The sequence below is a fragment of the Chenopodium quinoa genome, unplaced genomic scaffold (genome assembly GCF_001683475.1).
Source record: "Chenopodium quinoa cultivar QQ74 unplaced genomic scaffold, ASM168347v1, whole genome shotgun sequence".
Lineage (NCBI taxonomy): Eukaryota > Viridiplantae > Streptophyta > Magnoliopsida > Caryophyllales > Amaranthaceae > Chenopodium > Chenopodium quinoa.
The window spans coordinates 1,177,435-1,201,283 of record NW_018744991.1 but is presented as its reverse complement, the minus strand read 5'-3'; the positions used below and the strand labels follow the sequence as shown (position 1 = coordinate 1,201,283).

The 23,849-nt window shown below is 35.5% G+C and overlaps 1 protein-coding gene across 1 annotated transcript; it reads right to left on the bottom strand.

The window, feature by feature from the left end:
* Window positions 1–408: 408 nt before the first annotated feature.
* On the bottom strand, window positions 409–22,781 carry LOC110706865 (protein MOR1-like). Its single transcript, XM_021884842.1, has 54 exons — window positions 22,424–22,781; window positions 22,166–22,271; window positions 21,943–22,066; window positions 19,230–19,309; window positions 18,925–19,102; window positions 18,768–18,832; window positions 17,847–17,929; window positions 17,545–17,630; window positions 17,256–17,369; window positions 17,028–17,147; window positions 16,120–16,222; window positions 15,386–15,522; window positions 15,147–15,212; window positions 14,943–15,060; window positions 14,814–14,848; window positions 13,404–13,466; window positions 13,201–13,302; window positions 13,012–13,117; window positions 12,718–12,830; window positions 10,637–10,724; window positions 10,415–10,515; window positions 10,111–10,218; window positions 9,911–10,016; window positions 9,745–9,824; window positions 9,522–9,668; window positions 9,325–9,400; window positions 9,077–9,201; window positions 8,794–8,904; window positions 8,539–8,688; window positions 8,353–8,427; window positions 8,169–8,250; window positions 7,958–8,085; window positions 7,762–7,863; window positions 7,592–7,666; window positions 7,182–7,277; window positions 7,001–7,102; window positions 6,756–6,857; window positions 6,286–6,468; window positions 6,087–6,198; window positions 5,327–5,403; window positions 5,172–5,251; window positions 4,421–4,483; window positions 4,192–4,318; window positions 3,887–4,009; window positions 3,404–3,481; window positions 3,140–3,298; window positions 2,901–3,059; window positions 2,504–2,601; window positions 2,241–2,397; window positions 2,007–2,123; window positions 1,812–1,907; window positions 1,590–1,661; window positions 1,229–1,517; window positions 409–1,128 (listed from the first exon to the last, which is right to left on the bottom strand). The coding sequence occupies exons 1-54, from the start codon at window positions 22,584–22,586 to the stop codon at window positions 866–868; spliced, it is 6,069 nt and encodes a 2,022-aa protein (XP_021740534.1). The 5' UTR covers window positions 22,587–22,781; the 3' UTR covers window positions 409–865.
* Window positions 22,782–23,849: the final 1,068 nt, after the last annotated feature.

The window sequence follows — 23,849 nt, the reverse complement described above, 5'->3', positions numbered from 1 at the left end:
GACATTAATATTAAACTTAATAAGCTCCAGACCTCCAGTAGCTTTTATAGCCAAAAAAAAAAAAACGTTGCAATGCCAGATGGTACAAATGTTTTATGAGAATTGTTAATTGATTCAAGAAAATCAATTTATTAAGACCTATATTTTTTTTCACCTTTACATTTTCGAGTTTTACATTGTAATTTATTACTCGGTATTTTTGTTTTTTATTATTTTAAATTTTACCGCCTTTTATTTACCAACTTCCTTCCACTCCCTATCTTTTCACTTTCCTTGAAAAGTTGTGCTATAAGCAAAAATAACAAGCAAAAAGCAACTAATCGAGAGAATAGTGCCAACATATAGAATTATAGACTAAATTTAAGCAAAAGAAATAAAACCGTGGAGAAAATTGCCCAAAAGAAATAGTTGCATCAAAACAAAACAAAACTTTTCATTAAGTTACATCAAAAAGATACATCTGTAACAAAAGATAATGTCAATTATCATATACAAATGATAAGCTGTAAGGTTTACAAGAATCATTGCACACTGGTTAGCGGAAGAAATAATTCTTAGACTATTCCCCGATTAGTCTCTCATCAATCACCCAAGAGCAAACCTAGGGCCTTTTACAGCTGAATAGATTACAGCTAACAGTATATCATGAGCCATTCGTAACAAGCTTTTCTGGGAAACCAATCTAAAAGATCCGTTACACCCACCATGGAATTCAAGTAAAGCTTCCCATCAAACCTGGCTACATATTCTTATGTACAAAATCCGAGAGTGTACAGAGGTCTGCCCAGAAAAGGCACTGAACGAGATCTGCACTATGTGAGATGGTAAAGCAGCTTTCAACATCGTAATCCTCAATTTTACTGTCCTATACATGATCAAATGACCCACTCTTTAGTCTTTGCATCCGGGCTTGCAACCCAGATAATGCCTTCTCATCCATAGGAAGAACTCCACTGTGAACCGGGTTGTCAGCAGCTGAATCATCTAGCTCATGCTGAGCTTGATTATGAGTAACATTACCATTCATTGGCATCAAGGGCCTGTTTCCAGAATCTGGATTTACACCTGCTGCCGCTAACTGCATGTTCTTCATCCTTTCTCTAATAGCATCTAATGTCCCAGTAGTAACTGCTCAATGCACACAGCAGCTCCCACAATCAAAATCATCTTCCCAAGGGGAAAAGAAAGAAATGAAAAAAACAAGAAACTAAAAACAAAATAAAGTTACCTCCTGTTGCCAGTCTGTCACTTCTTTGGTCCCCTAGAAGCTGTTGATGATCAAAATTTGAACCTCTAGAAGTTGCATTGGCTGTCTTCTCATCTTCACTGAATGATGGGGGTAAAGAAAAACTTGTTGGCTCAACTCTAGTATTCAGCGATTTTGAATCATTTAGCGAGTTTGTATGTACAGGCGACAGAGGAGCTAATTTTGGCGATGAAAGATTCAGTGATGATGGAGGTGGAGTTGATAATGGAACACTTGATGGTGTCCTTCCGGCAGCTGCATTCTTCTCCATCTGCAGGAAAGAACAGATGAGCATAGCACTATAATTATAATTAATGTCGATGATAGTGAATTAGCTGCATACCTGTGCCAATCCATCTCTTATATAAGTTCGGAATGCTTCACTGGCATTTTGGAGCTGAGCAAAGATATCAACCTACAAATAGGAGTAGATTGTGAGCATAAAGATGCTTGAAGCATAATACTTAAGCAAAATCAAGCAATTGTGTAATGCAAACAGAGGAAAGAGGCTAATGGGTAGAAAACAAAGCATTAGGAGATAACCAAGTTGGTGCACAAAAGTTACCTTGGGGTATAATTGTGTAATGCGATACAGTTCATAAAGACCAATACTGCAAGTTTGCTTATCTCCAATTTTCTTAAAAATTGCAGCCAGTTCTTGCTGCAAGAGACATACGGCCAAGATATCATAATCAGTCACAACTAAATGTATTCAAGGCATAGACACCAGATGTCATCATCATTGATAGTCCAGCATTACCTTCAACTGAGCGTCAGCAGAATGAGTGGCAGAAGATGGATTATTAGCAGTTGAGTCACCCCAATGAGTTTGGCCCACAGGTCCAGTGGGGGTAAGCATCCTCGCCGCTGCCAAAGTCTGGTACAGGAAAATAGTAAAATTATAAAGCAGAAATTAAGAACATGTGAAAGCAAGTAAGACAGATCAAATGCTAAACTGACTAGAAACCCAAAGCGCAAAGCAAAATTCCAGTACCTGTAGATTCAAATCAATGTATGCAAGAATAATGGGTTGAGGCTCCATATCTATAGGAACCATGGAGAGATGACCTTTGATAGCTGTACCCCGGAGTTTTACAAGTTCATGCAAAACAGTTTTAACCATACGCAAAGGCTTATCATCAGCTCCCGCTCTTCATGTAGACAGAGTTATAACAAAATAAGAGAATAAAAAGGACGAGTGAGTATAATTCTCAAATAAGAAGAAACCAGAACTAACAATCGAAGAGGGAAAATTACCTTCTCCTTATTTCTTCCATTCCAAGCTCTTGAAGGTACACATGGATGCTTTGAAGAATGCGATCTAGGTCCACATCATATATAGTGCTTTGAAGAACCTGAAGTAGGAATAGGCAATTTTAAAAACCTGATATCTTTAAACCCTCAGTAAATCCAAAGAAAGTGCAGTGTAGCAGAGAAGAATTAAGAGAAAAGAGAAAGAATTATGTATAAATTTAAGAGGGACAAAGAAGATTGATTATGGATATTTACTATACAGAAAATGTCTTTTTAGAGGAACACTAAGCAAAAGAATATAAAAGTACAAGTGTCGGCACTGGGTGTTTTTGAGCAGCAAAGCTTACACTCTATGCAACTCAAGGCTTTCACCCACCCGAGCAAAACAAAGGAAAATTACCTTTGTTAGTTTTATCAAACACTTGACAACTAAATCAGAAAATTTCTGATTTCTAACATTCAGGGACTCATTCACCGCAGGTGCTGGCCATCTTGAGGAGCTCACTGGACTTAGTAGTTTAATGAGTACCACAAATGATGATGTCCTGTCAGCATTGTCCTACAAAAATTGACATTACTTTCAGATAGGTCACTATAAAGGTGATGAAACAATAGCAAAAAAGGCCAATTCATATATACCAAGATCTTAAGCATCAAAACATTCAAAGCTTTCAGAAGTTGGCCTCCATCATCCATGCGAGGAACCCGTTCATCCAAAAGCCAAAGAAGAAGTTCAGTAATGAGATTATCAAGGGTGCTCTCCTTGACAGCATGAGCTAGAGTCTTATTTTGAAATGTCTGCAGCATAATAAAAACCATCAGAAGAGCAACAAAAACATAGACATAAAATCTAGCATGAGTGGCAACAAGAAAATATCCATAAAAAAGAAAAAAAAAAATCACCTGCATAAGTGTGTTTAAAACATATTTACAGGACCTCGAAGAAGCCCCAGTTAGACTGAAGTCAAATGTCTTTGCAACCTGTTTCAATTGTCACAAAAATTAAGTATTGCATTGCAAGAAGAAAAAAAAAAAGGAATTGAAAGAAATTACAGAATGCAAACCAATAATCCCTCAAATTTCCAAGTGTTACACTTGCCTAATTCCGTTTATCATTTTAAGTGTTATACTTCTATTTCTGATAAATTACTACATTCTATTATTCTCTCTCTCTCCTCTCATGGTCCCCACTCCATTTTTATTACCTCTCCTCTCAAATCCCTTAAATTTAATAAACTATTAACTTCACTGTCATTTCTTACAGTTTTTAAATACCCCAAATACCCTCCCCCCACCCCACTTGTCTTAATAAAATAAATCAATTAAACCTCCTAACATTATGTGCTGGTACAAATTGTAATACATATGAGAAAACGGAGCGAGTACCTTATTGGCTAAGATTATGACAAGTCGGTCTGCATCCTTGACAATGTCATCCATTGTACTTCCTTCAGGATCATTTGTGGCCTGCGCCAACTCATGGCAAACTACTTTCATTCCTTCCACAGACTGCACAGAATTAGATTACACGAAAGATGAGTTCAATGCAAGAAACAAGCATGGATCAGAAGTACAGATATATATATTCAAAACATGGTATAAATAAGAACTGCATAAGGGCCTTCTTTATTGAGCATCAAACAACAAAGTTAAGGGATTTATTTTAAGGATCATTTAAGCATAACAAATACCTGCTCCGGTGCACCGTGTGCAATGATATCAAGTGCTTCATTCCAGTCAGTAGGACCACTAACACCAGCATGGACTCGAGGCAATGAATTTCTATCCATATGGAGTTCAGGATGAACATAGGATTCCCTGAAATAGGCAATTCAAACAAATGACCAATTTAAAATTGAGCTGACATAAGAACAGCAAAGAAGATAGGATGGAGCCCAAAGGAAGAAAAGCGGAGAATACCTGGCAAAAACTGGGCCAGCAATTGATCTTGAAACTTCTCCACTCTGTTCAGCTATATCAGACCTATGATATATTCATATAAAATTTAAGCAAGTAAATATTTAAGCTTTACTTCTGCAATCAACCAATCAATGTGTGACGAGGGTAGCAATGAAAGAAAAATGACCAGTTAGAACTTAAGGGCCAGGTAAAGAATGGTATGCATAAAATTGAAGATACAGGTGGTACAAATACAACAAAAATGAGGAAGAGAGTAAGGAATAAGCAAGAAATAGAACCACATATATACATCATATGTAGAGCTCCAAAAATAAGTAAGTCCCCACCTCTAGCTGCTAAAACATACCCCCTCAGATAAGGGTGGCAAACATATGATAAGCTGGAATGACCATAAAATGTACAGATATAAACTGGCATAGAGATATTTTATTAGCCACCCAGTGTCACAGATAGTATAGAGTGGCACAAAAATAACTCAGCACAAAGCATACACTCCCAACCTAAAGGACTTCCAGGCTCCAACTCTATACTTTCATGTAGGCCATCAGACAAAGATAAAAAAACACATTAAAAAGCAATCTGAACTAGGTGGAAAATAGAAGAAAAGCGAAAGCTTATCCAAACAAAAGTGTCGATAATCGTGAAGCAAATGGAGTTGTTAGATAACCCTTTGCTATGAGACCATTGTAAAAAGTAGTACATCATAAGAAACAAAGTAAAGCCCCATAGTTGAATATTAGGATATCCTCACCCATTATCCCTGACCGAGCGTCTTAAAGCAGCCCTTGCATCTCCAGGCTTCCCTTCCCTCCTTTTGTCCATATCACGAGCCTAATGAAAAGCACTATGTGATCAGCTAAAACAAACAAGACAGATACCACAAAAACGGAAAATAGAAATAAATACCTTTGTCTTAAATTTTTCATCTATCATACTTCTTTGAGCATCTGTTAATTTCCCTACATATCTCCAAATATCCTCACCTGTAAGAGAAACAGTGTCACAAAACAAAAAATTGAAGGGTATCTCATTCTCCACTAAGATACTTCTCCCTTAAATAAAACCGTTGGACTAAAATGAAGTTTATAAATCAGTACTACTAAAAGAAGCATGACCACAGATGGACTGGGAAGAGCTGAACAAATTGTTTATCATGTTCATGACCATGTAAAAGCCGGAACAGTCAATAATTATAAAGAACACTTTAAATTCAGAGATGAACAACAATTTTCATTGTTGATTGCAGAGGCAACAATGATACGAGGAATTAAGAAACAGAAAACTCCATAGTTCAGGAACCTTTATGGACAACACGATATTCAGAGAGTACTCTATTTACCTCCCCAAAAAAAAAAAAAAAAAAAAAAAAAGGGCTTACTAAATTTGCAATCTTTGGTCAGACACCAAAAAAGAATTAAAAATTGGACTGATGGAGAAATAGGGGGTGCCATATCTCACAAAAAAAATGGAGATCCAATGATCCATAACACCATGATCTACAGTATTACACAAGCCAGGAACAAGTTATCAAAATATGACAAACAACTAAGGAGCGGCAAACATATACAAACTAATAATTCAGCATTTGATACCTAGATTTTTGTAACCAGTGACAAACAACTAAGGAGCTGCAAACATATACAACTAATAATTCAGCATTTGATACCTAGAATTTTGTAACCAGTGGCCAGCGCGTTCAGAGCAGCCTTTCTAGTTTCACCATCTCGTTCAGCTGTTAAACTCGCAACAATCTGCAAGCTTTTCAGCTGCCCACTTATCTGTGAAAAAGGAGAGAGCAGATGCTCAATTTCACCATCAATCAAACACTAATCCTAATTTATTTTTCAAAAAAGTCCCAAACTTGCCTCAGCTCCATGATTGTCAAGAAGGAAACCAACAAGATCTGCACACTCTATACGTGTTCGATTGTTTTTTGAGCGTAGACCCTCCACGACGTAAGGAAAAAGTTTTGCTGCTGAATATATACTAACAATTTGTTTAGTGAGCTCATGGATTTTTTCTCGTAGTTTCTCAATGTTATGTCCAGACTACAGATTTAAAAAGAGGCCAAATTAGTTCTCATCCGACAGAAACATGCCTTCGAATGAAACACAAAGAGACCCATAACAACCAAATGATTAAACTGATTTTAATTGGAATATATCAAATATGTTGCAAAAAAAAGATCTAAAGTCAGTAAAATCATATATCAGACCCAAATCATTCACTTCATATTGTAAGACGCGGGAATGTTCCGTGCTTCATCAATTGCACAACAGCATCTAGATATATCAAAAGAAAAAAGAATCTCTACTGAAAAAGAGAAAAGCTAAACCTTTTCTACCAAACATGGAAGAAATATGGCTGCCTCTGCTTCAGTCAATGCATACCCCTCAATCCTTAATGCCTCAAAAAATTCAGGAAGAAATTCTAAGACCTGTGATTAAGAAAAGGGGAATTGCCTATTAGAGATGCCTGATATTATACACACATTCCACAAGCAAGAGTATGTTACTATATAAGAAAAATGAAAAAAATGCTCAAGGTACTCAGATCAGATGAAGAGAGCAAAGACCACACCTTCAATAAGCATGTTGTGTTCGATTCACAAAATCGCAAAACAAACCACCTTAAAACTATATCCATTACTTCAATTAGATCCTTTACGATGGTTGGAAGTGCCTGTTTAAAGAAACCAGATATAAGAATTGAATCCCAACGATACCATAATAAATTTGACACGGAGTATAACATAACTCACCCTATGTAGCACTTCAATGCCATCCACGTGCTTTTTGAAGTCTGTACTCAGAAGCCTTCTGTTCAGATCTTCCCTAAAAAATTTGGCAAGCCCACTCTGCAACAAAACAGCCAGTTTACAAATAGTTCAACAGATTAGCCCACCAATTAATTAGATTGAGAAATATGTTCCCTCTGTCCCCAAATAATAAGCCCATTCCTCCCAACAAAATCCTTGTCCCTAAATAGAAGCATCATGTCTCACACTCTCACTTTGATTGTGTCCATCATCCATTAACTTACTTTTTCATTCAATTTTATCAACAAGATCCTCTAACCCCACCGTATTTTCTCACTAATCCTAATAAAACATGTGCCCAAGTGAAATTCGGTTTTACTTTAGAGTCGAAGTGATATTTAGAAGTTACGAACCTCAAGATCCTGTATTTGCTCCAAACGAGGTTCTTCAAATTTAAAACGGCGGACGACCATCCTCTCCCTATCTTCCTGCAGAACGTAATCATAACCACATAAATTATCACTCCCCTACAGTAATAAAGGAAACAACAGAATACAAACAAATAACCTCGACGGTGAAATACCTTGTTTGAATCTTTAATATTTAATAATGGCTGAGACTGGATAGCAATATCATGAACAGACATGATGGACTCTGCTCTTGAGCTCCGCGCAGGAGGAGCTCTCTGTAGAAAGATCAAAAGTCATTCAATAATCAAAGCCACAAAATAAGAAAATTAAACTGTGAAAGCTGGAAAATAATCAAAACAGGGAACACACCGATGATGCTGATTTTGCTCCGTACTTGGGTGCACGTTCCGCAGCAGCGTTTGAGCTAGTTTTACCCACTCTGGTGTTGCCCTTAGGTAGTGATGTGGTAGAAGTAACTTGAGCAGAATCGTGCAAATCTGATGGCAGAAAAACTTAGTAAACTTAAGCACAAACTAAGCAAACAATTAACAGACATGATATAAAATTTATAAAGGCACACCTGGAACAGCCCCATAAGATTTTAGCTTCTCAACAACATGAGAAAGAGCCGGGCCTTGTATATCTCTCAAATTCTTGGTCACCTAAGAAGGCAATAAGGCTATGATTGTTAAAAAACAAATCCATTTTCACAATCAAAAATCTTACTTGATCACAAAACATTAAAGCAGAGCCTAAAATTGCACCATTTCTGGACCACAAGCTTTAAGAATATCCAAAAGACATGCATCAGCTGCTTTACGAACATCAGATGACTTATCCTGAAATTAAATCCAAAAGGATAAAAGGACCTCCAATTAAAAAATGACACAGATTTGATTTGACCACAATAAAAACAAACAGAAACCATAAAAAGAATTGTCAAAGAATACCGTCATGGCAGTGGCAGCTGGCTTAAGCAGCTGCACTGCATCAGGAAAGTCATTCATCAGGGAAAGATGCTTAGATAACCATTCAAAAAGATCCTTACGCCCCTCAGCACCAAGTTTTGATTCCAAAAGAGCAGCAGTAATATAGGGTACCTATACTCGCAGAACAGCACTATTAACAACAATTTCCTGTTCAGTCAATTCTTGCTTATTTTCATTTACTCAAGAATCCAACAATAGTCATTATCTTAGACGAACCATTTTATCAAGATGGACAGCACCATGCCACAAGTCCAAAGTTGTCAAAACACATTCTCTCATTTGCTTTTTATTGTCACCAAGGCATTTCAATACATCTGAAAGAATTCCCTGTAAGAGCCATAATCAAATTAAATTTAGATAAGAACACATACAAAACAATACAGAAGAATACATCAAAAAATAAAAATTAAAAAAAAAAAAAAAAAAAAAAGGGAAGTCACTGGAAAGACCCCAGGTAGAGCTCCAGCAAATTCAACATCAAATAAATAAACAAACCAACCTTGCTTGCTTTCTCAACTGGAAGACCCATGGCGAAAGCAACACCACCAATGGTAGAAGATGCTTCCATCACAAGCTTTTTATTGCTGTCATTCAAACGACCTCTAAGAGCACCAAACAACTCTCCTGTTTGTCAAAATAATACTCATAAACAACTAATGGGGGAAGAAATTACAACTGACACTGCCAACTAAAAGTACAACAGAAACTTCAAACATGATTGAAGCCATGAGCATAACACAGTGATACCAGTTCCAATGGGTTGAATACGCTTATTGGCCTCCTCTAAAATTTTATTCACAGCTTCGATGGATTCCAAGCGTATCTAGATATTATCAAAACATAAAGATGATAGCACTTTCAATATCTTTAAAAGGAAAATTCTGAAGCACAACGCTACAAAATCAATGATAATACATAAATTGAAATGTTGAATTAATATATACCTTCCAATCAGGGCTTTCAAAATTTTTCAGCAAGGTTGGTGTTATTTTGGCACTAATATCTTCACGTGGTAAACCATCCGAGCCACCAGCAGGAACAGATGACAAATCGGTTGCTTTTACTGTTTTCTTTGGAGCTACAGATGGTCCCTGCATTACAGTAACACTAATCTAAAAAAATCTCCAAACTAAATACATTAGGATAGGAATAGTGAAATGCACATACCTCATAAGGATTTTTTTCATATTCTGCATCAAGTGCACTAAGAAGTGCAGGTTTAACATCTGTAAGGAACCCCTTGATGTCTGCAATAAGATTGGTTAACACTTTTCCACTGCTTCACACATTCACAAGAGAAAAGCATGCAGTCGAGGGAAGAGGCTATAATTACCTGGGCCAACAAATTTATGCAAGACACCAATCAACTTAATCGTGGCATTTCTAGTAGCAGCAGTACTTGATTGTAGTCCTGTCTCCTTGCAGAAGTCAATTAAGTCCTTCACAGAAGAAAAATAGCATTTACATTAAAATTACTATCCGCAAAAGAAAACTATATCATAACTCAATATTTCATGGCAGAAAGATAATCACCTTCAATTTCAAAAGAGAAACACCAAAATCCTCAACAGCAGAAACCATCCATAAAATGCCTTCACTAAGTACCTTTGGATTCTTGTGCTCTTTCATAATTTTATATAACTGCAGCAAATGAAAGTCATTAAAAAAAATAACCATAGAACATAAAGAAAAGGTGGGGCTGTATCCCGTATTCACAAAAAAGGAACAAGAAATCACTTCATTCATTCAAAAATTCTTCACTGACAACATCAAGAGCATGAGAAAAGTTTTGCACGGTGGGAAGCAAATACAGAGCATGAAGATAGAAACTACTTACTCTATCAAAAATAAATCCAGGACCTACTGCTTCTGAAAATGTAGTCAGGCACTTCATCGCTTGGGCTCTGGTCTTAATATCAGCCACCCTTTCACTTAGACCTGTGAAGTAGACAATCAATCAAAAAAAGATACAGAATATAAAAAATTGTATCTCTGGATAACACTAGCAAGCAAAGCAACAATAAACTAAATATGAAAGCCAATGTAACAAGATACCCACCATGAAGACAAAGAACAACACACTTTTTGGGAAATCTTGTAGCAGTTATTGCTACATAAGAAATAACTTCAATAGTTTGCTGCTGGACCTGTGACATTCAAAATAGTAGTCACTAAACAATGTAGCTGTGGTAAGAAAACAGTACCAAAACATTAAACAACAATTTCCATAGAGCGAAAAATTGGACTACAAAAAGGTGACTAAATTAGCTAAAGGCTTAAAAATTGCCCAATACAACCTAGGTAAAATAGGAATAATAAAGAATCATACATCATTTCACGACAGGGATACCAATACTTAGGCAGATATCCTTTAAATTCTCAACACATCCTTGATTCTTGATATAAATACAAATATCCTATGGAGTGATAAGCAGAGAGCAAGTACGGACTTGGAATATGGATAAGACAGACAGGCAAGGAATTTGGAATCTTAAAACATGTATATAGAAAGTTTTTCCAAACTATACTCCTGGTTCTTTACCCTGATCATAACAATTGACTAATTTTAGCGTTAGGAAGCTCAGGCGTACAGCCCTTTCATATATTTGTTTCCTTAATTGAGCCAGGTTTAAAACCTTTTTACTCTACCTAAATTTTAAAATTCAAAGCAAAAAATGTTCATTTATAAATTTGCAATTTCAAATAAATCCACTATCCAATATAAGCTAACATTTGATTGACTTGTTATGGCGCTAAGAGAAATTCACCAGAAAAAGAGAGGCAGATTGGGAAATTTATCTAGCCAGCCTATACACAGAAGTCTTACCATTTCCCCATTCCTATTGACAACTTCTACATAGAACACAAGGAACTATAGGTAGTGTGTTAAGACAATCTAAATAGAAGTGACAAGACTGACAACAGCAGAATGTCTACACCATAGCATGTGCCAAGTGTCTTCACATCGATGAAATAAGGAACCAACAATTTACAATTTGTGAAAATTTGTGGTGGCCTAATTGTCATTGGATATATCGTTTATATCAGGGAAGACCAATATTTTTCAAAACTTGAATTTCTACTGCACTTGCATGTAAATTACATAAGATCTAGAAGGAAATAAAAAGGATCAGAAGATGAAGTGCTTTTGGAGATTTGGTATGCTCAACTGTTTTAGCCATTATATGGCTAAAAAGCAATGACTTAACTCTCTGAATATGACCAATGGAAGAGTAATAAGGTTTTTGCTAGATAGTTATGTCATGCCACTTATCTGGATAAAGGATATTTCCTCCATGTTTTTCAGAGGAAACAGTTTCCTAAGAAGGGAAGATTCAAATAAATGCAACACTTCAAAAATTTACCACAAACAATTTCCCCCGTATCAAATATCCTTATTTATTCATTTAGCTAAACATTAAGTTACAACTTCCAATCAATTAATTTGACCACACATTAAATTACCCACCTTATCAAACAAACCCACTTAACTCATATACCCAAAACCACCTATTTCTTCATCTTTAATTTCCAACAATTTTCAGTATCCAAGGCAACCACACATTATTTCATCATCAATCTACCAATCCAAAACCTATTTCATCCTCTCTCTGCCCATGAGACCTTCACACACAAGTCACAAACACTACCCAAAAAAACCTCCCAACTTGTTGACATTAACCAAAAAAAAATCTACCTGTTGCTGGTGATTTCTATTTTAATGGTCATGCAATGCTTACAAGTGAGTGGGTATGATGGAAGTATGAATGGTGTGGTTCATCACAATGGAGTTTGGTGGGTTGGGGCAGGCAAATGGCAGGGGTTGTCCTGGTTGATGATTGGTAAAGCTTCTGTGGTAAAGCAGTGGCATTTGGTGGCCAAAAAATAAAACAGTAGTTTCTCCCTCACGCTTTCCCTTAAATCACATGGGTAACAAAGCAAATAAATTATCTTTACTGTTTACATAAATCCCCATGCCATTCCTATATGTTTCATCCAAAGCGGATGTCTAGTCTTTCGCAAAATATAGATTGGCAATACAGCAAGCTACTGTTAAAATAGATATGATTTCAAGAAAAAAGTTTTGGATCAGTGCAAGCTACCAGGTACTTATTAAAGATTGGAATTTTGTTTATGTACCTGAACATTTTTCTCACTCCATCCAGGGACGGCACATAACAAACGAATCAAAATCTCCACTGACTGATCAAGTTCCTGAATGCCCTCCACTTGCTCTTTCAATGAGGAAATTGCTGCATGGACGTGGATAGAAATAACCCATTAAAGCTAACACTTAAAACCTTAATATCAGCAACGACAGAGAAAAAGCAACACAAAACTAATCTAAAAAGATCAGATACAAATCAAAATAACATGAAAGCAAGTCAAAGAATGATTATAATGCCACACATAAAGGTTAAATAGAATTTGAACCTTCCAGCCTTTCTTTCCATACGGTACTCTTTAGTTGAGAAATAGTCTCTGCTTGTACAAGAGAACCCAGTCTGCTCTCAATTTCTAAAAGGCTCATCTCTGATGGCTGCTCACCAGGACAAACACAGATAAATGACATTTTTTATATCAAGTACCGGGGAACTTCATCAATAAATAAAGAAAAAATACCTCAACATCTTCCTGTTCAATTTTCACGGTTTTCTGCTGCCCACCTCCATCAACTTTTTTGCTGGCAGCAGGTTTTGATGTAGCACCTTTCTTGGCAGCAGGCTAACCGAATATAAAAACAGACAAGATGAATTTAAAAAATCCCAGAGCAGAAAAAATTACAACTTAATCAAATAATGATTCAAATGAACCAGAACACTCACAGCTGCCTGAACAGGCCTTTTCCCACTCAGCATACTTGCTGCTGACTTTTTAACAAATGAGGCCTGTCAACAACAAAAACAGTGTAAAATTGTAAGAAATGATAAGCCCACTAAAACAAGTAAACTGAAAAAGAAATGTAAATTAACATAAAAAAAATGCATTGCTGATTAAAAAAGTATATACTTCCTCTGTTTCTTTTTAGTTGCATCACTTTCCTAAAACAGAAGTTCTAAATTAGTTGCATCACTTTCCTAAAACAGAGGTTTCAAATTTGTTGCATCACTTTCCTTTTTAGTTAATAAACTCTCTCTTTCTCTCTCCTATCCCATGGGTCCATTTTTTTTTATTCCCTCTATCTCATCTTAAAAAATTGCCTAGGAGTCCGCAATTTGCAAAGTGATGCAACTAAAAAAACAGAGGAAGTATCTTCGATTCAGGAAATTATATATAGATGAAAATCATTGTCTAACATAGACTAATTATTAAGAAATTCCTCAATCACCCACAACCCATAAAACACCAGTTTAAATTGACAGACCGCCAGTCGGAATCGTTCGTGGACTCCGAACAGCTAATAGTAATACACATTTATTATTTTACTTCCCTGAAGTAATCATCGCCATATACTCCAAAAAAAGATGAACACCAACTTTCATCCACAACTCGTTTACAAAAGAACGATTAAAAAACAGTTTGTCCTCATTCTCTATTCTCACTTTTTTAGTTGGTAATGCTACCTATGTTCCTTTAGGCTCAGCTTGGTTCGACGTAAAACAATTCCAGAAAAAGAGCTTAATGGAAACTACAATTGCAAATTAGTTTTCCTTTGTTTGGTTTCTTACGAGAAAAGTTGTAGAGAAATTAAAAATAGGGATGGAAAAGTGACGTAGATGAGAGTAAAGTAAAAATGAGGTAAGGAGGAAAGACGAAAATGTGCTTCCCTTGTTTTGTAAAGGAAATGTTTTCCAACATAGGAAAATTGTTTACCACCCCTTCATAAACCAAAAGGAAAAAGATGGATAATGGGAAAATCATTTTCCATGAAACTATTTTACATCAAACCAAACACACCCTTAATAATGCAACATGGGGAAGTGCACATTACAAACTTACAAACATGGGAAAATGGCAGAGGAAGTAAGGCAAAATTACAAACTTACAAACTTGTCCATGATATTGCAAGCATTTAACTAACGCATACAAGTAAGGGTATAATAAATATTTGCAGTGTAAAAGGAGAAGGTTTTTTTTTTTTTGTAAAATGGGTGCTTTTATTAGCAAAACCTACGCTTTTGAAATACATTGTCTACAATTGGGAGTGAAGGCACCATCGAAAGCTAAAAGCATTAATCAATATAAGAGAGATAGAAAACAAAAATAAATAATATAAAATAAACAGCAAAACACACCTCAGATGCAGATCCACTTGAGACTTGCACATTGACTGACATGCGATAATAAAAAAAAAAAAAAAAAGAGGTTAATATTAAAGACATCCAGTTTCAATGGACAACGGAATTAAAAATGAAAGACCAAACCTGAGCTTCCACCAGCAGGTGGACCACTTTCAGAACCACCAATCATTTCATTAAGCTTTTTTCTCCTGACATCATCGAGTTTCTCTAATGACCTTTCCAAAGGTCTCATACCTACCAACTAAAACAAGAGATGAACACTTCAGTTTCTACTTTGCAACATGTTGACTAGAAGACTGAGGAAAAGTTAGAATATAAGATACTCACCTTGGCTATGGCCGTCAAAACAGAAAAGGCTGCATCTCTTACTTCAGGAGTCCCATCATTAAGACACTGCACATTACACAAAGCAAATCATCATAAGATTAGAATTATAAGTATTATAGCAGATCCAAATTTAAGCAACTAGTATCACTAGTATGAAAATAAATAACTTAAACAGCTATTCAAAAAATATACATATACAAAATAAGCAGCAAATATAGTCATCAATAAAAGTCACCGACCTCCATGCATATGGGAACATAATCCTTGTGAGCTTTTTGAATGAGAGTCTTGTTACTAGTCTCGATACAAAATGTGAGCCAATTTAGAGTCAAAGATCTCACAAGAGGAACTTTATTTTTCACAGCCGTTTTAACATCTGAAGAAATAAAACAAGAATCAGAAATGAGCACAAAATGGACATTGACTGCTAGACAATATCTACAATAGCTAACAAAAAAAAGATATAAGAACATTTACGGGGAGATTACAATAAAGAAATTTGTCACAGAGAAAATCATACTTTCTCCAAAACATTTGTCAAGTTTAATAAGTAAACTCACACAATTAATAACACACTTACGTTTTGCCAATTATTTACTCTGCCATAATGTTGGCCCGAGGATCACCCCAAGTAATCTAAAACTGGGGAAAGAAAAACAAATCTAAGAAATCTTTCCGTTTCTAGATTTTTTGCTGAACCCATTATCTTCACTTGTAGTATTTATTATGTATTAATTTGATCACAACAATGAATGAAATCCTAGAAGTCCCAATTGCAGTCACTAAAGAAAAAGAATGCAGAAATTCTTCACCAGGACAGTTGGTTTAAATGGCATGTACAATGCAATGCATCAATGTTCCAAGTAGCTGGCCCAAATATCACAACACCTGAACCTGTGGACTGTAGTCTACAGACATCTAAATCTGCCTGAGCATCAGAAGGAAAATTAAAAAATAAGAAATGAAAGTTCACCTTCGACAATATCAACGAGATTTACACATCCAGACTTGTAAATGGCTTGTAACGTTTGAGTCAAAGCTTCTGTGATGGTAGGCTTTTTCTCCTTCAGTTTTTCCTGTCAGAAAAGACGAAGTTATATCTTCATGGCAATTACATTACATAAGATCACAAACAGAAATACACTTTTTTTTTTGAATAGCAAACAGAAATACACTTAGAAGAGAGGGGTGGGGTTAGGGGTGCTTATGAGACGAGACAACTCGCAGGCTACTCGAGCTCGACTCGGTCAAAACTCGACTCAAGTGAGCTCGACTCGAGCTCGAAATTGACTCAAAATGTTAATGAGTTGAGTCGAGTAGGTCAATACTCGACTCGAAAACTCATGAGAAACTCGAATTCCTTTATTTATTATTATATTTAATAAAAATAAAAATATTTTGATTCAAAACTTTATTTTACAATAATTATTAACATATATATAACATTTATGTACTCATATCATCACATGTATATTTTTTATAATACAAAAATAAAGAGAAGGAACAAATGTTACACTAAATAGGGGGTTCTACTAAGACCGGATCAATTAGCAAGCTACTCGAGATCGACTCGGTCAAAGCTCAACTTGGTCAAAACTCGACTCGATTAAGCTCGACTTGATATGTCAACGAGTCGAGTCTGAGATACCCCAAACTCGAACTCGACTCGCATCATAAGCACCCCTAGGTGGGGTGGAGTTAGAAACACAAAGGAGTCATGCATAGATATGTTAAGTCAACATGGTGGCACACTTCATTATAACAATACCAAACTTAGACAGTAAGCAGATGCAACACAAAACACAACAAAGAAAGCAGCCTGATTAAATAAAATAAAATAAAATAAAAAGAGGCCTTCCGGAAACCATTGTGACATCTTACAAGTAAAACAGGAAGCAAAAAGCGTGAGCTCCCAGCAAAGTGTGCCCTTAAGCCTCGAGCAAGGTTCCCAATAGCCTGTATGGCTTCAGCTGCAACAGCTATGTTTACATCTGTGACTAACTGCAACGACATTACATAGTCAAACGTGTTAAGCAGCAAGAGACTAACCACAGTCAATGGAAAGGATTTAAATCATATATAAGAGGAAAGAAGAGGTGTCAAAACAACCTTTTTGAGTGTTCTGCAGACTTCAGTGAAATCACCGGGTGCTATCCTCTTGGTGGAAGCAAGTTTTGTCAACTCCGCAACAGCCTCCTTTCGTTCAGACCACTTAGTAGCTTTCTAATCAAACCAAATCAGAAGTGACAATAAGTCTCCAACAAAACTCCCAAAGAATAAAGAGACCAATGAACAGTAGATTGAAGTGTCAATTAGCCACTGACATAATAAAACCCTACATTTATAGTATATAGAACTAACATTTACAAAGAGAACAAATTGGTATGAGAGTACTGACCACTCCATCCCAAAATCCTGATTTCTCTAATGGTGTTAATATGTCCACCGGATCAACTAGCTCATATTCATCTATAACCTGTGGAGCTGAAACCAAAGTGCTGCTATCAATTTCAACACAGTAGCAAGCCAAGATTAATGGGGGGTTTCCCCAGTCAAATATGGTAATTATATGGAGCTATACGACATACACTACTCAATTTCTGACATATATCGCTGAATTTTTTGCCTTTTTTTTTTTTCTTTTGCTAGTATCATCAGCTAAACAGTATTCAATATGAATCAACGTATATCATTGCATACCATCGGATGTAGATTCTTCTGAAGGTCCTGCGTTTTCCACTTCAGCAACAACCTCAGGTTCGGGTTCTTTGTCTTGTTCAGATCTGAATAAATAATAAGTGCATGGATAACCAAAAAGAAAATCATTATTGTATTCAGCAACTGTTCAACGGATACAAAATTCATATTCATGATATTCACAGACGATCGATTTGCCTTTTAGCTGAAGAAGGGATGTCCTATGGATACAAAAGCCTTATTCATGCTGAACACACAGGTGGTCAGGTAGCTAAAAATTCTGGTCAATAAAAAATATTTCACGCAGGAAGCTGTGAATTCAATATTTACCTTCCTAATGAAATAATCAATTGAGAGTAGATGCACTGGCATCAAGGGATTTGTTCTGAATAAGACTAGAGGGCATCTAACTACAAAAATCAAATGAACCCCCCAATTTTAATACGAACAAAAACGTTCAGATGGCCAACACTAAAAACAAAACAGATACAAGATCAAAGGAAAAGAAATCAGGAGAAGGATAATGTGGAGAAACCCTATGACGGAAAGAGTGTAGTTTTAAGGCAAAATCCATATCTGAAACAAAGAAAACGCAAATAAAAGCAGATAAACCTTGCTTGACAAATATATCACCCCTTGTGCCATCAGGCAAGTATACATTCAAATTCAGGACATTTCGGAAAAATCAAACGGAGCTAAATTTATTGACATATTTTCAATCCCAGCCTCAAGCAATCAGAATATTACATAAATCAAACAGCCTAATCAAGATAGTCAGAGAAACTGGTGGAAATGGTATGAGCATCTAAGATACAATTTAGAGGTTTAAGAAAATTCCAGACTATGAGCATAATGAATCACTTTTGACCTTACACACTTTGTCACAATCAGAAAGCGCAAAATCAAATTGCATACTAGCATCACCTTATCTTTCGTGTGGGCTTCGCTATCCCGGTAACATTGACAAGCTCTGCCTCCAGCTCTTTTTTCTAAAGACACAAAAATAAAATAAATCATCAGTCCAACATACTAGATACGAAAGAGCATAGAAAAAAGTATGATAATATATAGATAGTTTTACCATTGTATCCCTCATTTTTTCAAACAAGATGGATTTCACTGGGTCCTGTCCAATCCAGCGACATAACTCTAAGGTCAATCCTTTAGAGGATGCACGAACATTTTGGTCTTGATGATCAAAAAGCTCTGGTAACATCTTAAGAATTCTTTTCGGGGGTATAATCTTGGACCCAAATTCACTATTTAACACCCCAAAGATAAGATAGATTGTAAGCATAAGAGAAACTAAAGTCAACCAAGAAAACGACATAGATAATAAAATAACCAAAAATGATATATTAAGCACATGCAGTACAGCCCACGAACCTTAACGCTTGAAACATGACGTCAATGGCAGGAACAACAGCTTTAGCCACTTTGGCTTTAATAGCCTTTTCCATAGCATCCTTACATTGAATAAGTACAAATTCGTTAGAGAGAGACGGGGAGAGAGAGAGAGATAACATACAGAGTTTAAAGGTCATTTACTATAGCTAGAAAGCACAAAAGAAACAACAAGCATGTTCTGCTGACTTAAGCCAACAACACAGAAATCAAAAAAAAGGGTATCAAAGAAAATCAAAAATTGCATCATTGTTGAGTAAGTTACAAGAGCATTCTATAATTCATCAGCAATACCAGTTGATGCTTAAATCCATTTTATGTACATGAAAATATAGAATACAAAAGACCAGATAACGAAACAGGTCAGATCATGACCACAGAAAGTCCACCAGCTTCAACATCTCAACTCTCATCAAAATATATTTGAACAATTATTATAAGACAAAATGCCAGAGAAAATTATTACACTCACTAGAGCCAGCAGGATCAGCCAAGTTGCACATGAAAACTAAAAGCCAAATCGATCTAATTGCTCAATCACAATCTCTGTTAACTCTGGAAGTTCAAAGACCTTATCTTTTGTCAGCATACACGAGACAAATTTTGTTACATTGATTAAACATAAGTAGCTCCTAGAAAACCCATGATGCTTCATGTGTGTTCTTAAATTCAAAATACAAATTTTGTCATAATCATACGGTAGGAAGTGTAAAGGACAAAGTCCCCTCCAAATACATAGAGAGCTACAGGAGATGACAGTTCCTCTAAATATCAGCCATAGCCCATAGGAATCAAAGACAGAAGTCTATGTGAGCATGTGATGGCAGATTGGCCCTAAAAGTACTTCTAAAAATTGTATATAGGTGATAGGGTACATGTAGGTCCTAACCTTTCCATTATAAATGTCAATGATAGAAATATAAATTTATCAACCAGATTAAATATATAATATCCATTCCTGGGATAGAGAAAAACATTCTTTAACTATCCACCATATCTAACATACAATCTCGAACAAGCAGAGTATTGTAAAGTTGGACACCAATTTAGGAACCAAGATGAGTTGCTATCACTTAGGCACAGGAGGCACAAAGACCTCAATCCTCAGATAAAGCTACAATAAAACTCTGGTCTAAATACGCCATTTAATTACAATAAATTTAAAACTAATACACTTAAAATTCCTCTTTAAATTTGGGTTTAAAACATATAAACTTTTCTGCAAAATACACCTTTCAGCCAAGATATTTTTTATGAATAACAACAACAACAACAACAACAACAACAACAACAACAACAAAAAAAAAAAAAAAAAAAAAAAAGAAAGAAGAGAATAAATATGTCCAATAGTAACTAAGGGAGCTTCCACAGGTTGACATCTAGGCCAACCTAGTAGTGAGGGATTGGCCAAAAGCAACCTAAACATTCCTTGGTAAATCAGAAAAATACTTGAAATATGTACATACATACTTTTAGAATTAGGTAAATCCAAGACATTGCAATTTCTTTTCCTGAAGTTCTCTAGTCGCGGCTTGAGACTAGGCTTAATTTTATACTACCTCTGTTTGAAATTATTTGCAATGACTTGACATAAAGTGTGAGTAGAAAATGTCTAATAGTTGCAAATAATTTGAAACGGAGATAGTATATAGAAGAATAAAATGCGGTTGAGTAGTAAAGGTGCAAGGGGTCTTACTGTCTAGCCATTGGTACTCCACACTTCATGAATAATATGTAAGCATTTAAGGAATACCTCCATTGTCTTTGAATCTCTCTTTCATCCTAGTATTTAAATAACTACTCCTAAGTTCCATCAATTTCATACAATTACCTCTTCATTATATCACAGAACTTGGTATCTTATCTCTTCCCCCTCCATATTAACGTTAACCTTTCAAGTGTTTCCTGAATTGGGTTCTCTTACCTCCAAAATATATTAAATATATGGTACCATTGTAAACAAAAAGTACATTTATTGTCCGGAGCTTTTTACCATTGCAATTGCAATTTTAATTAAAGCATATTATGGTAATAGCAATTGAGATAGATACAAAGGTAATAACACTACACTTAGGCCAAAGTACCCATAATACTACGCCCTATAACTTACTAAAACCATGTAGGGAAGGACATGATCAAAACTTAATGTTGTAGCCAACCCATAGAGTGATGGTATTGAGTTAGATGAAACAAGAGCAAGAAAGACTTCAACATACCACTCTTCAAAACTCTCTGCCGTGAAAATTCAACATATATATTCTATTAATCTGAAACTCAATCACCCAAACCTTTTCCATAGATTACATGAGATAACTCAGGCTTCAGACCCCTTTAAATAGTAATGGAGACAATAAGTTTTCAATAACGAAAACCACATCTGCTAGAAAAGCTGACCATGAATATACTAGCAAAGAAGCTGACAGTGCTGTCTAATACTCCAGAGTAGATAAAACCAGAAACAGTCTCTATGTCACTTGCAAAAGGTACATAGCCAAACACTAGTAAAATGCAATTCCAAAAATAATCACTGCATTACAAGTTTACAAAAGCAAGGCCATAGTGTAATACACTTTTGCTCCAAAAATCTATCTTAGCACTCGTTCCTCCCACCAGAAAAGGAGCTCACAGATACAAAACAAAATGCAATACCGGCTACTCAATTGCGTAATAGAAACTAAACAGGAAAGTTTCATACCAAGAAAGCCTCAACTGCCTCCAACTCCACCCAAAGTATAAACACCATTTGTGCCTTCTCCACAGTCTTCGGCCTCCCGGTAAGACATTTCGCAACAACAGCATCACATACTTCTTTGCCATACCTAAATCATAAACACAAAACCAACAAAATTACCCATAAATTTCAAAGCAACAATGAACAACCCAAAACCAACAATTTCACTCTCTTAACCCAAACCCACCTTCCAACATCCGCATCCGCAGCTTTTAAATAAGCAATCAAAGCATCAAGCGCTTTCTCTTGCACCGGTGCATTAGAATCAGTCACTGTTTTCTTAAAATAATGCCCTGAAAAAATCCCAACCAAAAAAAAAAATCAAAAAAACCCCATTTCACACAATAAGATCCAAATCCAAAATTCAAAATGCATTATCAAAAAAACACCCAATTTCATCAGATCTAATCCACTAAAACAAAATCAAAAACCCTAAAAAATATACCAAATTCACGAAGCCGAGTGTCCTTGGGATCGGTAATGGAGTCGAAAAATGCAACAAGGTCGATGTTCGCATCATTACGAACCTTCCAATTCTTATGAAACAATCGATCTTCCCATGGAAGTTTCTTCGCCTCCTTCAACAACTTCTCATCTTCCGTCGACATAATTTACCCAGAAAATCACACAATTTTTTCTAGGGCATAAAATTTGCAGAAGCTCGATCTGAATTTGAGCAATGAGAGCAAGAAAAATGTGAGAAAAAATAAATTTTTTGTTCAAAATTTTCGGAAATTCAAATTTTTTGGTTCAAATTTTTTTCTCTCTCTTTCTGTTGCCGGCGAGGAGAGAGAAAATTAGAAAAAATAAAATTTAAAAAATGGAGATGAGTAAAGAAATAGGAGCATACACTATAATTTCATCAAAAATAAAATAAGTAAATAAGAGTTTTGGTTTTCTGCTTTTTGGTTTTTTGTCTTTTTAAAATCATATGATGTATGTATATAATGAATAAAAAATTAGTCAAATTTATTAAAATCATTATAATTTTGAAAACTGATAACAGATAACTGGAAACACCTTTTTCTTGTTTCCTGTTTTTAGTTTTTTGTTTTCAAAAAAAATAAAAAAACAATGCCAAACAAGCCCTAACTTTTTTATTTTTTTCGATTTTGAAAATAAAATAGAAAAAAAATTGTGTTGTAGGCTTTCAGGTTTAGCCGTTTAGGTGTGTACACTTACGCGCAGTGACGAATGTTTTGTGTCCACGTGCTTGTACCAAATTTTGGTAAAGCAAATCTATACTGCCTATGAGCATTATACTCTTTTCGTTCCATATTCATCGCAACACTTAAAGCCATTAAGGGTAATGAAATTGTTTGAGTTGGATCGATTTGAGTCGATTGTTGTTCAAGTAATACATTGTTTGGGTTGATTTTTTGGGTTTATTTATTACTTCATGTGACGTTTTTAAATACGTTGATTATCAATTTGGGTTATGCTAAGATCTGCTTGAGCCAAGATCATTCCATGCAATTTCGGGTAAAATATGATTCCCGAGTCATGCATTTTATAGGTTTTGGGTCATGAATTGGGATTTTGTACTCAGATAAACTTCAATTAAAAATCAATAATATAATTATACACAACCTATAAAATAAGGATAATGGAATTTTAAAATATAAAGTATATTTAGTGAATTAACAAATATGTGAAAATCATTATATATAGTGGAGTTAAAGGGTAAAAAAAACTTGGGAATAGGAACCATGTTAATAGATTGAAGGAATATAATTAGTTCATGCGTCATTCGACACTTTTAGTATTTTAATTAATGTGTCTTAAGCTATGTTCACAACCTCAACTTTTCATAATATAAACGTAGAGCTAGAGCGTGTCATGTTACATACATATTCACCTAAAGCCTAAAT

Bases quoted from the DNA above. Each gene is read 5' to 3' on its own strand.
- LOC110706865 (XM_021884842.1), bottom strand. From the start codon at position 22,586: ATGTCGACGGAAGATGAGAAGTTGTTGAAGGAGGCGAAGAAACTTCCA. The intron at 10,017-10,110 runs GTGATTATCTTT...TCTTCTGTGAAG, and splicing joins TTTCTCTTTTGAAATTGAAG to GACTTAATTGACTTCTGCAA. The intron at 4,010-4,191 runs GTATTTGTTATG...AATTCTGTGCAG, and splicing joins CACACGGTGCACCGGAGCAG to TCTGTGGAAGGAATGAAAGT.